The sequence below is a fragment of the Kogia breviceps genome, chromosome 14, assembly GCF_026419965.1.
Source record: "Kogia breviceps isolate mKogBre1 chromosome 14, mKogBre1 haplotype 1, whole genome shotgun sequence".
NCBI lineage: Eukaryota > Metazoa > Chordata > Mammalia > Artiodactyla > Physeteridae > Kogia > Kogia breviceps.
The window spans coordinates 7,999,400-8,015,290 of NC_081323.1; the positions used below are offsets into that span (position 1 = coordinate 7,999,400).

Consider the following 15,891-nt stretch of genomic DNA (forward strand, 5'->3'; position numbering starts at 1 on the left):
TCAGTATAGATGTGTTTCTCAACCTTTTTCCCATTATCCCCCCCCCACCACCATGAAGCTTCTTTAGATATTTTCTCCCTAATTGCCCTTCTCCCCATGGAATTTTAGTACAACAGCTACACCGTTTGTCTGTTGATGAACTGTGACCCTTAGTGGGGCCATAGGCAAGACAAACATCTAAAAATGGCCCACAACACACCACCCCGAGAACAAGGGCAATCTCACCCCCCAACTTCCCCCCACGCGGAGTTAACACTGCCGTGGCTGAGAATGCATATGGCGCAGACGGTTCCATCCCCTGATGGTACAACAGCCCATGGAGCGGGGAGACCCTGGTCTGTTGGAAGCAGCATAGACCGAGCAGCTATTCAGAGTCTGAGTTTGGGTATCAGACTCCCTGGATTCAAATGCCAACCCTGTCGCCTTATAAGTGCAGTCACAGGCAAGTTATTTGACCACCTGGGACCAAAATTTCCCTAACTATAAAATGGACGTAACAATTCGTTCCTTCCTCACAGGACCGTTGTTAGAACATTCAATTGCTTAAAACGGTGCCTGGCACTGGCACTTTTTATTGTTACCGTTAAATCAGAGTGAAAAGCTGGCCGTCTCTGTGCCTAGTCTCCTTGGACCCTAGTCCCTCTTCAAGAGGCTGAGAGAGAGAGAGGAGGCTGAGGGGAACAAAAGGAAAGGGTAAAGCCAGCCAAACCAGAGGCATGTGATGGGCTAAGCAAACTAGACCTGTCCTGGTAGAATTCCAGAACTCCAGAACTAGCTTTTTTTGGTGACCCCCATGTGGCTTTGGCTGAGTAGGCGGAGCACACATGGAGGGGTATCCAGGAGCTGGTCAGGTAACACGGCATCTCTAAGTATAGAAGGCAAAGCAGCAGAATTTAAATCAAAGCAGTGTGGAGCAATGGAGCATCTACTGTAATGACATGAGCAGGATGGATGGTTTACTTAAGCCAACAAGAACCCTTTCTCAGAGACAGAAGTGAGGTCAGCCTCACCCCCCAGATTCTTGGTCTAACAGGGACCCCTTGAGCAAGTGGGGATTTTCCCAAGAAAGCTGAAGGGGAGTTGATGCTGGGGAACCACGGCTGGCTGCTCCTTTTCTTCCTGCTTCCATCACGGCTCTCTGATGCTTTCCGAGGGCTCTGAGAGCACGCTGCTGCCTGTGCATGGTGTGTTTCTCCTCCCTCCTCCGGCTAATTTCTAGTCACCCTTCAGGTCATGGTATAGCATCCCTTTCTCTATCAAGCCTTCCTGATTGCCATGATGGATCTAATTCCCTAGTTTAGCCTCTTTTTTGTAGCACCAAATCCTTCCCTCCACCCCACACACTTATCGTAGTTGAAATTTTACATACATTTGTGGAATTATTTGTTTGCTCTCTCTCTCTCTCTCTCTCTCTCTCTCTCTGAGGACATGTAACCCCAGCACTCAGTACCCATCGCAGGTCATAGAAGGCAGTCGATGCATTTTTTATGAGTAAATGAATAAATCATAATACTTTCCTCCTATTTTCTGGAAAAGCAAAGCAAGCTAGTTGGTGGAGGGCACTTCCCCTTCAACCAGTGCTCGTTAATTTAATTACCATTTAGAGCTAAAACAGCACCAGGTGTCCGAGACCATTTGGAACATGCATAAATGCAGAACCGTCTGAGCTCAGCCATTTTGCTTGCACTGTTGATACAAGGCAGAGGTTATTTTAAACCCTAGCATTATGCGGTTTTATACATTTTTAAATGGAACTGGGATTATTCCAGGATCACCTATCACAAGAGTCATTTCTATACATTGGCCCTGTAGCTCCTGATTCGAACATAGAATCTGTTCAATAAATGACTCCCTCTTGGTATCAAAAAAGTCAGCACAGAAGATATTGTCTTACATCAGATAGTGAAGTTCACATTATTTGTGAACTCCCTTTGGAGGGGCAACGTGCAGTGTGGAAAGATAGGAGCCGGAAGTCTGGATCTGAGACCAGACTGTGCCCCTGGTTAGTGTAGGACAGATCGTAAGACCTCCATTTCCCCATCCATGAAAATTTGGGCGTTCGATCAGGTGGTCTCTAAGACTCTTTCCAACGTCAGGAATACTCTGAAGTGTCCTGAATTTTTCCACACTCTGTTTTTACTGCCAGATTTTGTTTTCTTTTATTCAGAAAATGTAGTCAAAGATCTGACCTCCCTGGGAATTTAAAGGGTTGTGTCACAAGTCCCCGGACCAAGGATCATTAAAATGCAGATGCTTAAGATGACGAGGTTAGGTCAGGTGAGCCCAGTGTTAAAAAATTTAATGCAGTGTTCACTCACGTCGAGATAAATGGAGACTGTAATTCTCCCAACTCTTCCCTTGTCCCATGAGTCAGGAGGTGGCAGAGCATGGAAGTAACAGCCCAGTCACCGAAGAGATCAGATGTCCTGGAATTGGACCTCAGCCCGGCTGCTCGGAGTGGGGAGAGATGAGGGGTGGTGGAGTGGAGAGAAGGTGGGGGAGGGAAAGAGAATAGGAACTGAGTGAATAGCATTTGGAGTTTTATATCAATTACAATCCATCCAGTCACATCTAATTTAGATGTGGAGGCTGCATCTAAAAGTGAAGAAATGGGGGTTGTGGATGCTCTTCAAACTCAAACCTCTTCCCTGAGTTCCTTACACAAACTCTATAGACTATAGATCTTTATAGACTAAACTTTGTAGACTGTAGATCACTAAAGTAATCTCCAAAGCAGAGTGTGAGAGGAAAACTTCAGCACTTCTCTTTTGAAGTATAGTTTTTGGAACCCATCTTTCATTTCAAATTTGGATTAGTAAAACAATGCATCTTTATCCTGTAAACAAATACGTGTGTATTGGAGGTGCGTGTTCAGACTATTTTTACCGCCATGTCCGTGGTCGGAAGAAGGCCAGGGTCCTCGACACGACCTAACGTTCTAACAGCCAAGTACCTCTTCCGATCACTTTGAGTCCTAATGCGTTACTTACATAAACATGTTACATAATGGTTCTCTCTCTCTATTTTTTCCTTTTCTGCAAAAGGAATACATCTTGGTCTTTTCCCAAGATTTTAACACAAATCCACATCCATGTAGACTCTTTGGAAAATACAGAAAATTATGAAGAAGACACTTAACATGCATAACCCCAGTCCATATTTGTGAAAAAGAGATCTTTTGCTTTTGAAATCCTGAGATCATTTTGATTTTTTTAAACTCTTACAGGGTGCCGAAAAGTCACCCGCCACTTCAGCCAACCTCACGTCAAACAAAGGCAATGTTACGCCCCTGGAGTCCCAAGGGGCTGCCAAGAATTCTACATCCACTGACACAGCAAAGGAAGGTGCCAAGGAAAAGGGGGGCCCCACCTCTCTGCCTCTGGGCAAACTGTTCTGGAAAAAGGTAAGTCCTAGTTTCAAGATTTGGAGAGTCCTTGGGGCTAGGATGACTTGAGCTATGGTTTCTGTTGGGCCAACTGATGTATTCAGCAATGTGCATGGAGTTTCTTGTTCTCCAAAATGACTCAACTTGCCACTGAGTTGAAGACTTCTAACTAACCCCCGGGGGAAAATGAAATACCTATCGTGTTAGAAGCATGCGCTTTGTGGGAAAGCAAAGGAGATGAAGGAGTAGAATTTTTCATTCTTGGAATTAATCCGGTTCATGACAGAGGGTTATGGTATTTCATGATTTCATTTTCTTTCTAGAATGGTGGGTTACGTAAAGGTTATGCCCCCACCAGCAGCATAAGGGAGCACGTTATCCTACACCCTTGACAACAACGTTTTATCAAACTTCTTAATACTCGCCAATCTTATAGAGTGAAAAATGCTACTCAAGTGTAATTTTAAATTATGTATAGTTTGTGAATGAGGTAGGGTGCCTTTTTCTCTGTGTTAAGAACTATTAATGTTTTCCTGTGAATTGTTTATTCATAAGTTTTGCCCGTTTCCTAAAAATTGGATCGTTGGGTAGATTGTCCCTTTCATCACAGTACAATATTTATCTTTGTCCCTTTAACAGCTTGAGGCTGTTAGTATATTTATTTAACATCAATGTTGTTTTGCTCACGGTACATCTTTGGCCACTCTTGTATCTTCAGTCTTCCTTAGATTTAAGACTTGTGAATATATTTTTAGTTCCAAAACAAACAAACGAAACTAAGAAAATGTGGGTTACTCTGGTTTCCTCCTGGCTTTCTCTGAGCTCTCCCAGCCTGGCGAGATGAACCGCCTCTGGGCTCTCTGCCCCTCCTACCCCAGCCACATGGAAGCAGCCATCAGCAGCCCCAAGGTCTCCTTCTCCTTGACTGTCAACCAGTTCACCCCCAGGGCAAGCCCACAAGGTGCTCTGTGAGAGGAAAGTTCAAACCGCCGTCTGAGCGAGGAAGTGCGGTGGGCGGGGCTGAGTAATTCTGAGAGCTATTCCTTGAGCCTCGCTGCTGAGCAGACCTCAGCTGCCAGACAGGTGCAGGACTCTTGCCTGTTTTAAATGTGGCCGAGAGATGAGCAAGAAGTCAGGGATGGGGCAGGTGTAAAATAGAGCTGGAAAAAGCTAACTTAGCCATTTCAACAGAACATCCGTGTGCCACTTGGCTCGCAGTGCAAGGAAGGTGATAAATACAGATGCCGCTGTGCTGTTAGTTTCTGCTCTTGTCCAGAATCCAGCTGGATTTCCGACATTTTCTCCTGTTTGTTTTCTGTTGTACAGAAATCTCCCTTCTAGGTTCTGCCCAGAACACAAACTCTGAATACTTAATGAAAGCTTGGGATGACGTCACTTGGCATTCTGCTCTAATCCTCCTTCTTCTCCAATCTTTTTTTACAAAAATATTTTATCAGCAACATAATGAAGGGAAACGTTTCCAAGAACATTACATCCATATGTTGGTGGCAAGGGAGAGACTTAAGTGACTCATATTCAAATATTTTTACTTAAATAGCCATATATACTTATATTCAAAGTGTATTAGGAAAAATAAAACTAGCACATTAAACTCAAGATTTAACCTATATTTTGGTCACGGTGAGACTATAGAGATTTAGTTTTAAAAAGTAATCCAATTAAAAGGAAAGTGTTATGTAATTAATGGTACGGATAGTAAGTAAATAACGGTAAATCGGGGTCCTCCAGGAAGCAGCCGCTAAGACAGAATTGATGTGCAGGAGATTTACCGGAGGAAACCGACCGTGGAGGATAAAGGGAAGGCGGCAGGAGTAGGTGGCGAGAGGCTGCACACCACAGCGAGGGGCTGACACCTCTGTGCAGGGAGAGAGCGAAGGAGGAGAGGGTTGGAAAGGCCGCAGGGTGGCGGTGGTGCTGAGCCGGGCCGGGGGGGGGGGTGGCGGGGGGGGGTTGCATCCCCCAGAGCAGAGCGTGCCCCGCGGGGAGTCCTGCGTTGGGTGGGACCAGCCCAGCCCCCTCTGTGCTCAGTCGTTTCCGGGGAGCAGCGAGGAGATCTCAGCGGTAGCACATGCTGAAGGCGTGACAGTCGAAGCCTGCTGCCTTTCTTGCAGGGAAATCTGACCAGCACACGGCCACGGCGGCCACAGATGGCGCGTACAACGTGGCAGAATTACACTGGAGGTCAGCAAACGACTGGAGTTGGAGGAACGCTGATGGCAGGGTTAGAAGCTTCGAGGCAGACAGAGTCCCAATCCACCTCCATGAGCCTCAGTTTCCTCACCTGTGAAATGCAAATGATAATAGTACCCGTGCCGTGGAAATGAGCGAGGATTAAATTTTAAAAGGCCAGTAAACGCCTCCCCCGCCGCCATCACCACCACCGTGGTTCCCACAACAGCGTCTGATGCGTGGCCCCTCCTCCTTCCGCCACTTATTCTCAGAGGGTTGGGACACTAACATGTCCACTTCTGCGTCTTTCTGTGCCATCCAGTCTAGGGAGGCTTCTAAACTTCACATGCTTTATCTTTCCTTATGTTTGGCATCCATAAGGGATGTGTTGGTTCCTCTTTTGAAATTCCGGCTCTTTGCATTGAAAATAAAAGTCAGGACCACCGGGCACTCATCCATTCATCTATTTCAGTCTCACTGTTTTTTCACCATTATCTGACTTTTATTCCTTTAGTAGATCATAAAAGCAATGAGGTTAAGAGAAACTAAAAACCAAGTCTCCTGTAAATCTTGTCTTTCCTTCTTTCACCCAATCTGAAAGAATAGATTATATGGAAGTGAAATAGGGGAGAGTCACTCATTCAACAGTAGTTTTAATCACTTTCTTGGTGCTATTTTTTTTTTTTTTTTGGTTGTGTGTGCACTGCGTTTTAGGCATTGAAAAAATATCAGTGAACAGATTGCTGCCCTCTGGTAGCTTACATTCTCAAGAAGGAACTTATTTCTAGTAGGAAACAAAATGGAAGTCTTTGTTTTCTTTTCTTTAAATTAGAATAAGCTTTGGCTATAAAACCATTCTTGTAAAAATTTTGAAAAACAAACAAAGGGAAACACCAGAAAATGCTGATATTTCCCCTAACTGAACCTAAGCTCTCCTTCTTCTCTTTTAATTGAAAAGCTCTTAAACAAACACATTTTGAAGTTTGTAATTATGAACAACAGAAATGAATTTTTCCCCTAACAGGCTCTCAGTATGAAACTATGCATTATTTTGATTTATAGTCTCGATTGCTAAAGTAGTTCTTATTATAAACAAAAACAAAAGTAACCTTTGAGAAAATTAATTTCAAATTATGTTGTGCTTGCCAGAAAATGTTTAAATCCAGTTATATGGCCTAACTGCGCCCTTGATTGTTCAAGGTTAACTGGAATACCATTTGCTCTGCGACCTCACAAAAGTTATTTACTCTGTTTGGGTTTCTTTTTCCTTCTCTGTGGAGTAAAAAGATTGGAGTAGATTATCTTAAAAAATCTTGGGGATGGCGAGTTTGCGTAACAGCCAGAATCAGAAAGGTGGGACTATGTAACCTTGGGCAAATTACTTGACCACTCAGAGCCTTTATTTTCTTATCTGTAAAATAGGCATTGTGTTTATCTCACAGTGTTGTTATGAGAATCCAATCATTTACATGGAGAGCATCTGAGACATACTAAGCGCTCAGTGATCGGTGTTACCCTCATTTCTTCAAGTATGACATTGCTGGTTTTGATCTTAAAATCCACATGGGGCTTCTAGTGCCAACAGCACCCGAGGTACAAAACAAGTCTAAGACATTTTTGCTACCATCAAAAACTTGAAATCCATTTGGAGGAATAGGATATACATACATGCATGTACATGTGCGTGTGTATGCGTATGTGCCTGTACACAATTAGTAAATGATACATTTGGAGCATTTTCAAAACAGCTTTTTTCCTGCTTTCCTTTGGGAGAGACAAATGATGAAGTAGAAAAATAGTGTGAATTCTGAAGCCAAAGAGACACATAGTCAAATCTCGGCTCTGACAGTTACTGGCTGTCTGAATGTGAGCAGAGACTTCAACCCTCCAAGCCTCACTTTCCTCAGCTCTGAAAGTAGGAGGTGATACCTCCCTTTCACGACTTGGGGGAGAACTGAGTTGGAAAATGAGTGCAGAGTGGCATTCAGTGAGTGAAAGCTCCATTACAAAACAGTCAAGTGTGGAATCCAGTGTTAATCCGTGGAATATAGGTTAAAAACGCTATGGCTGTTTAGACAAGGGAGCAGTCAGTGTAGGTCAAAATAGACTAAGAGAACTTAAAAATTCCTTTGACTCATCTGGGTTATTTGTTTCAAATACAGAATCCTGTGTGTGATCCCAGAATCCATGGGGATCCTGGCTTAGAAAGCCTGGCACAGGGCTGGACAATTATGGAAGCACTTGAAAGATGGGATGAAGTATCCAGACTTGATAGAAAAAGTCTTGGGTCCACCGTGAAATCAATGAACTCAGAACAGCTGTCACGTGATCCAAATGGTGCTTCTGGAAGACTTGGTGCCAACAGGGTGTCTCCTGGCTTAAGTGCTACCGTGTGACAGCATTTTAAAGAAACACTCCTTTAAGAATTGAAATGTGCTCTTTAAAGGAGAGGAGCTCTTGTTAATCACGTTTATATGATAAGTACATAAGCTATTTAGATCCTTATTCTTGGCAATATAAATGTCCAGACAAGCTCCTTTAGATTTCAAACTGGATTTTTGTTGTTGTTGTTGTTAATGAGATTGGACGATTTTTAGACTCAGATAACAGCCAGATGTCCAGTTTATTGGAAAAGATTGAAGTGTTCCTGGTTTTGAGATTCGAATGAGAATCCCACGCTCTGTGTGTTTCCTGACCAGCCCCACACCTTATCATGTTCCTCTGGCTGAAGGGCTGAGAACCTAATAAACGCCTCTGGTCTGCAGAAATTGACCGTGCGCTTTAGAATCATTCTCTCTCATTCACTTTGAAGTGAGTTGCTGTGCCGTCCGATTTTCCTTCCTGTCTCTGAAATTCCTTTCCCGGACATATTCCCGGTGTGGAGGAATTAGTCTTCTGTCCTCCTCCTCAGAGATCATCCATCACAGCGTACTTGCGGGCAGTGGAAAAGATGAATTGGAATCTGGCTCTGCTGGGTCCTCAGCTCATAGGCTTTCTGCTGTGTGGACAAGATGAGGAGAAAAGGAAGAAGTTGTCCGATGTCTTTGTCTGTCGTTGTGTATTGAACGGGGAAACCATCCTGGTTACAGATACACGTTAAATGTGAGATCCAGGATGTCAGCTTTGAAGGAGAATTAGACACACACCTCAGACTTCAAAGGGAGGTATTGTTTTAGAATAAGAGCAAAATTTAATAGGTATTGGAGCGGAGGCCTAGAAATTAGGGGAGATCTGCTTCCATTTTGAAGACCGACATGGAATACTAACATAAAAAAATTACCCTGCTGCCTAACGCAGAGCCCAATAATATGGGTTATCATTATTATTATCTGTGTTAGTATTACTGTTTTTCTTCAGTTCTGTAGTGTTGCATCTAAGGCATGTTCACAAGATGGGTAGATGCAAGCCAACAAAGAACATTTATTAGAGGATCAAAACCACATGCAAGAAGCTGTCTTTGGGACGGCCTCTGGAATCTGGCCTCAGGCCTGTTTATTCAGAGTTTTTATTTGTAACTTGGTCAATAAACTGTGAAGCGCATTTGTCAAGTTTACAGGCTGAGTGGGCTCATTAATGCAATCCAAAATATAAACAATAAGGATCTCAAAATACTGATACAATGGGCTGAAGTTAGGACGTCCTGGGATTTTTGTTTTACGAAGGTCAATGTGCCACTTATTCCGTAGGGAGCAGAACATCACGATTTTAACTGAGATCCACACCATCTTGTACCCCATTCCAATGCTGGAACCCAATATAACCTAAGAGCAGTGTTAAAAATGTCTGCTCCTAAGGGATTCAGGAGCAAACATTATATCTGAGCCAGATATGAGGAAATTTTGAAAGCAACATGGAATCAGTCAAGAAAAGTTTGTTTTAATATATTTTATTGAAGTATAGTTGATTTCCAATGTTGTGTTAATTTCTGCTGTACAGCAAAGTGATTCAGTTGTACATATATATATACATTCTTTATCATATTCTTTTCCATTATGGTTTATCACAGGATATTAAATATAGTTCCCTGTGCTCTACAGTAGGACCTTGTTGTTTATCCATTCTCTATGCAATAGTTTGCATCTGCTAATTCCAAATTCCCAATCCATCCTTCCCGCACTCCCTTTCCCCCTTGGCAACCACAAGTCTGTTCTCTATGTCTGTGAGTCTGTATCTGTTTTGTTGTTAAGTTCACTTGTGTCATATTTTAGACTCCACATAAGAGTGATGTATGGTATTTGTCTTTCTCTTTCTGACTTACTTCATTTAGTCTGATAATTTCAAGGGCCATCCACATTGCTGCAAATGGCATTATTTCATTCTTTTTTAGGGCTGAGTAGTATTCCATTGCATACATATATGTACCACATCTTCTTTATCCATTCATCTGTCGATGGACATTTAGGCTGTTTCCATGTCTTGGTTATTGTGAATAGTGCTGCTATGAACATAGCAGTGCATGTAGCTTTTTGAATTATAGCTTTGTCCACATATATGCCCAGAAGTAGGAGTGCTGGATCATATGGCAACTCTGTTTTTAGTTCTGTGAGGAACCTCCATACTGTTTTCCATAGTGGCTGCACCAGTTTACATTCCCATCAACAATGTAGGAGGGTTCCCTAAGGAAAGTCTTAAATAGGTCAAGTAGGCCTAGTTTATGCCACTTGTCCCCAGCATTCACAAAAATCGCTTCCATTAATTGAACACCTCCTATGTGCGGGCACCATGCTGAGTGCTTTACACATATGAGATTAACATCAGCCTTTTCCATCAACTGAAGCACATCAATCCACACCCCTACTCATCCCATGCAAATAGTTCTAGGAATCTAAGGAATGTGATCACAGATCAGTCCAGGCCCCCGTAGGTCTCTCCTGGGTGATCACTACCAAACCGCACCACTGTCACCAGAGCCACCGAGGAGAAGGTCCACACCAACTTACCCGATGCCTCACTGATGTCCTCACGAGCCTGCCATCGTTCCCCTGCCACTTGCAAAGCAGTAGGAGAAAACTCTCTTTCTGCGTGGTGCTCAGCTCTGGGAGCAGTGGCTCGGGACACAGAGTGACACCATTTAACAAGACCCACCCTCGGCATCCACGCGGCCCTTTTCTCCCCAGTGCGTGCCCAACTCGAGGGTAGCTGAGCTGGTCTCAGTTGGTCTGCCGCCACCGGCATCCTACCCAGAACTCCCCCTGCAGGTAGCTGGCCTGCCTGGAGTCCTAACCTCCATCGGTGAATTCTCTTTCTGATGCCCTTCTCTTAAAGTCTTTATTTCTTCTCCTCCCATGCCCCCTGACTTCTAGAAAAGACTGTAGACAACTGACCCCTCATTCCAAACATGGCTTAAGTTGTCCCTCCCACCATACACACACCTTCCAGAGTCTCTAACGCCCATGGAAAGGGAGGTCTTCACATACGTACCGGGAGGAGCTGTGTGGCCTGACCCCAGCCACTGGACATAGGTGGGTCTCAGCTCTGCCTCAGCCATGACTTTCTCTTCACAGGCTTTATTGTATCTATTCCTTAGAACAACCCTCTGATCGGTACCAGGCTAATAGCCCACTTTTGAGTAAGTGAACTGAGGCTCAGAGAGGTGTGGTTGACTGGCCCAAGGTTGCACAGCTAAAACAGCGAATTTGAACCTGACTCCATAGCCCAAGATGCTCTAGACTTGGGTTCTGAGCAGGTTTTCTCTTACCTGTGCCGAACACTACAGGGAAACAAGAACCTGGCGTCTCGTTATCCATTTTTGGGTCCTTCTTTTAACTGGATTTCAGCCACCCCAAGATGAAGGATATGCCCTTAGGCCAGTGTGCAAATGTACAAAAATGTGCAAAATGATTTTGAGTGGTTCTTGAAGACAGCCCTAAACATTTAATCAGTCATGTAATGCCAAGTTATCTTCTCGCCATTCTACTCCGTTTCCTTTGGTGACCTTAATTATAAAACCTCTTCGTGATCTTAATAGGCATTTTTTACTGTGCTAACACTTGCTGGTCTCTCTTTTTAACAAAAACTTAAAAATAATTAGAATTTAATGAGCATTTTTGTTTTATTCATTGCAGTAGTTTTGATACATACTTTTGGTTACAGGGAGGATGTTGATATTACATTCATGATAATGATAAAATGCTTTCTTTTAAAATATATTTGTTTAAGTAAAAAGATAGTCAACTTAAAGAAAAACATCACGTAAATACAGATGGTACACGGGCACGTCAAGAATCGTGAAAATGGTATGCAAATTACTGACGTCTGAGAAATGTTCCACTGGGCTAATTCCCAAAATAAGGAGTGTTTTGCTGGGTCGTAGAACTTTGAAGTGGGAAATAGTCATTTCTTTTGAAACAGACAGTACTTATAATGCCAACTTTTGAAACATCAGAAGGATCTGGACGTCTGAAGCCATAACAAAGAAGATGGAAACATCACTGTTCAGAATAGCTCCTTCCACGCCGCACCATCGCCTACACCCAGTTCTCAGTTTCCTCTAGAAAACAGTGAGCAGTCAACAGCCAAGAACTTTCCAGACACAGGAAACCAAAGCACAAACTAGTCTCCTTACAACCAACTGGGACAGGAAAGAGGCCTTGAAAACCTAAAAGTGCCATTCTTACCTAGTGGGAGGGTTTTCTCAGCCTAACGTAGACAGTATATTGACTCTTGAAACTTTTGTGGGTCAGGTTTAAGGAGGCCTGGCTTTTAAAATATCATTTAACTCTTTGCCTTTTCACAGGATTAAATAGCACCCAGGTGGTCTCGGGAGAAGGGGTGTAGTTCCAAGAAAGCTACACTGCTTTCAATTCCTTCTGAGTGTGCTATAATTTTATGACAATCAGAAGCTTCCAGAAAACCCACAGTCCATTTTAGGGACGTATTTTGTGCACAGGTATGCTTCAGTATGAGAAGATAAGGAAAAATAAATGGTCCAAGCTGAAGATCTCATCTAGCGAGGGAGCAAGTCTGGTAGAGGAGAAAGAAGCCCACATAGTCACACACACACACACAAAGTGATTCTTTTTTTTAAAAAAATAAATTTATGTATTTTATTTATTTTATTTTTGGCTGCTTTGGGTCTTCGTCGCTGCATGCAGGTTTTCTCTAGTTGGGTGAGCGGGGGCTACTCTTTGCTGCCGTGCATGAGCTTCTCATTGTGGTGGCTTCTCTTGTTGCAGAGCATGGGCTCTAGGTGTGGGGGCTTCAGTAGTTGTGGCACATGGGCTCAGTAGTTGTGGCGCACGAGCTTAGTTGCTCTGCGGCACGTGGGATCTTCCCGGACCAGGGCTCAAACCCATGTCGCCTGCATTGGCAGGCGGATTCTTAACCACTGAACCACCAGGGAAGCCCCACACAAAGCGATTCTGATCCTTCAAGTTATCACGGCAGGGGGAAAACCTGGCTTTTGGAACCATTTTCACCACTTTCTAGTTGTACCATCCTGAACAGGTGACTTCACCTCTCTGTACTTCCGTTTCTTGTCGCGTGAGTGAAGATCCTCCTGCTGACCGCTAGGGGCTACTTTAAGTGACATGGTGTATGCAGAGCACCAAATGAAGAATATATATTTGCAAATGTCAGGTCCTTTCTTCCCCCCCCACTGCATGTTTTCAAGGTAATAATAAAGGCAGGACTTGGAACAAAATCAACATAGATAAGAGTTCTTACCCTGGAATCCAAAAGAAAGACAAGGGTCTATAACACCCTGAAATTATTTGCAAAATATTTTGTTCATGTTTACCTTTCTGGGAAGAGAGTCCAGCTCTGTCAAGTGAGTCTCAAAGTGGTCTGTAAACACCACCACCCACCCACCTAAAAATCCTTCAGAACAACTGCAAAAAATATGCAAAGATGACCTCCCAAGTTGGAGCTTGGCAAACTGATATAATGATTGTGACATTGACCTTTGATAGAATTTGGATAACTCCTCTCCTATTTGGGGCAGGACTCTAGATGCCAGAATTACTGCAGGGATTAACAGGGTTTGAAGCTGGGTGTGTTGGACCCCAGCCCTCTGGCCCTTCATAGAAGTATTTTAACCAGATTGTACTTTGGAATGGTGACCTTGGCCTACGTGGAACGCTGATGTAAGATGGACCTTCGGATGCTGGCCACTGCCCGACTCTCAGGGTAAGGCGGAGTACTGCTTGCTCTCTGAGGACCGTGGGATGGATTTCTCTGGACATGTTACCAGAACTTCCCTGAGCAGCTCATGTATCTTACCTAACAGTGACTGTATCGTGTGACCAATCGTAGAGCTCTCTTTTCATCAGCTACCAGAAACCGTCAAGGCAAACGTGTTACTTGCCCACAGCCAAGACTGTAGTTTGTGTTTTCTGTAGCATCCCTTCTCCTCACTCCATTTGTATTCTGCCTTCATCTGTATGTTTATTTTTCCTTTGTTACATTTTAAAATACATAACTTAATTTACACTGTTTACATTTGTGTAAAGCTCCTTCAGTTTCTTCTTGGAACAAGGTCCGCATAAGCAATGTCCAAGAATGGCACCCGAAAGCTGTTAGCCCTGGTTTTGGTAACAATCTGACTCTTACTTTCGTTTTTATCTTCCCTTTAGTCAGTTAAAGAGGATTCAGTTCCCACAGGTGCAGAGGAGAATGTAAGTTATGCATTAAATGACAAAAATCATTCCATACTCATCTCAAGCATGATGGACCACTGGGCATGTCAGCTCTGGGGTCCTGGATTCTTGCATGTTCCAAGTGTTTTTCATCCGCTGTAGACTCTTTCTCCCTTTCACGTAATTAGGGACTATGGGGGAACAACTTTGGATAAATATTCGTAAAACCCATTGAATCAATGCAAATAAGATGCAAAATCAGAGCACACATTTTTAGCATTTGTTACCATTTAGGGGCTGAAAGAGTCTACTAAACATAAGAACATCTTGCCACTTCCTTAAGGGACAATGATGCTGCACCCTCTGCTTCATCTTACTTTGATTGCTCTTTCGCCTTTTGTTTCCATGGCAACCTAGATTCTCCACTAACGGTGGGTGGTACCCAGGACGGGCAGCTGCATCAGGCATGAGGGCAGATTGCTGCAATAGTTGCTGTGAGACTCTTGGTCTCGGGCAGGAGAGCCAACTGTGTGGGTCTACACTTGACAGACATAGGTTGAGCCTCACTCTCTTTGGGGCCTTTAATTTCCGAGAGTGACGGTCAAAACTTTCAAGACACTGCATTCACGTCTGAAGGAGATGGCTCCATGTGAGACACCGCAAAAATGTATCTCTCCAAAACATCTTCCAGGGAGATGAAGAAATTGGCCTTATGAGTTTCAGACCCAAAACAGCAGCTTTCTGCTCTGAAAGAAGTACAGTCTTTGGAAAATGTTCTAAGTGGGCTAAGTTCACAGCTCCCTAAGATAGAAACTGATCGTTATCATTTCACCAAAGCAAAATATGTTTGGCTCTTCTGAGGTGTCTCTTGTTTGCTTGCCATGGATGGGACTTGTGTTTTCACCTTTATTTAATTGCTGGAACTGAGCAGAAGTTGAAAATCCAGTATGTTCCAAAAAGGATGTCTGTGATGTGGAATAAAAATTAGAATGGCTATGTTGGAATTCTTGTTGGGAGAAAACCCTTCGGAATCTGCTTTGTTGTTGCTGTTACTGTTGTTATTTCTCTTTCCTTCTCTCCATCTCTCCCTTCTTTCTCTGCCCCCCCCACCTTCTTCTTCCTCTCCCTCCCCCCCCCCCCCCCCCCCCCGCTTTCTTTTTGGAGCCAAATTTAGTAGCTCACAAAGCTCAGGTCTCTTGTAATTCAAATTCTCATGAATTTGCTGGCTATTTTCTAGCAAGTCTAGGTCTCTGTTTCAGCAGCCTACAAGGGGGAACTCCATGGGTCTTCTTCCCATGAACTTTAAACTTAAAAGCTGCAGGTTAAATCCAGGGCAGCTGTTAGCTTCGAAGTTCCAGGTTTTTTGAAGAGAAACTTCTTTTTGGATGTTCGTGTGTAGTTGCCTATCCGAGGAACCTCGTGTCTCTTGCAGCTCGCATGTGAAAATGCAGAGTTGATCTCAACCGGCAAACAGAAAGTGTTTCATTTTCAAATTTGAAACAGAAAAATAACATGAATTAGTTAAATGATTGATACTGAAAGATAACACAAAATCAGATAGAGATACAAATGAAAGCAAAATATTGGGATGGCCAAAAAGTCCGGTCAGGTTTTTCTGTAATATCTTATGGAAAAGCCCAAACGAACTTTTTGGCCAACCCAATATTTTTGTTAAGAAAGTAAAGAAGCATTTAAAAATCGCTCAAAATTGCTTAGTCCTACAAATGATGTTTCTATTTT

General features: G+C 43.4%; 1 protein-coding gene across 22 annotated transcripts in view; it reads left to right on the forward strand.

The window, feature by feature from the left end:
- Positions 1-15,891, forward strand: part of BCAS1 (brain enriched myelin associated protein 1) — a 110,020-nt gene that overhangs the window by 70,059 nt on the left and 24,070 nt on the right. For 12 of the 22 annotated variants that reach the window (XM_067011925.1, XM_067011933.1, XM_067011924.1 and 9 more), the window contains 2 exons: positions 3,227-3,403; positions 14,149-14,190. In XM_067011925.1, coding sequence (XP_066868026.1) covers positions 3,227-3,403; positions 14,149-14,190 — 219 coding nt within the window. The remainder of the gene's footprint in view (positions 1-3,226; positions 3,404-14,148; positions 14,191-15,891) is intronic. The other 10 variants (XM_067011926.1, XM_067011932.1, XM_067011927.1 and 7 more) reach the window with 1 other exon arrangement.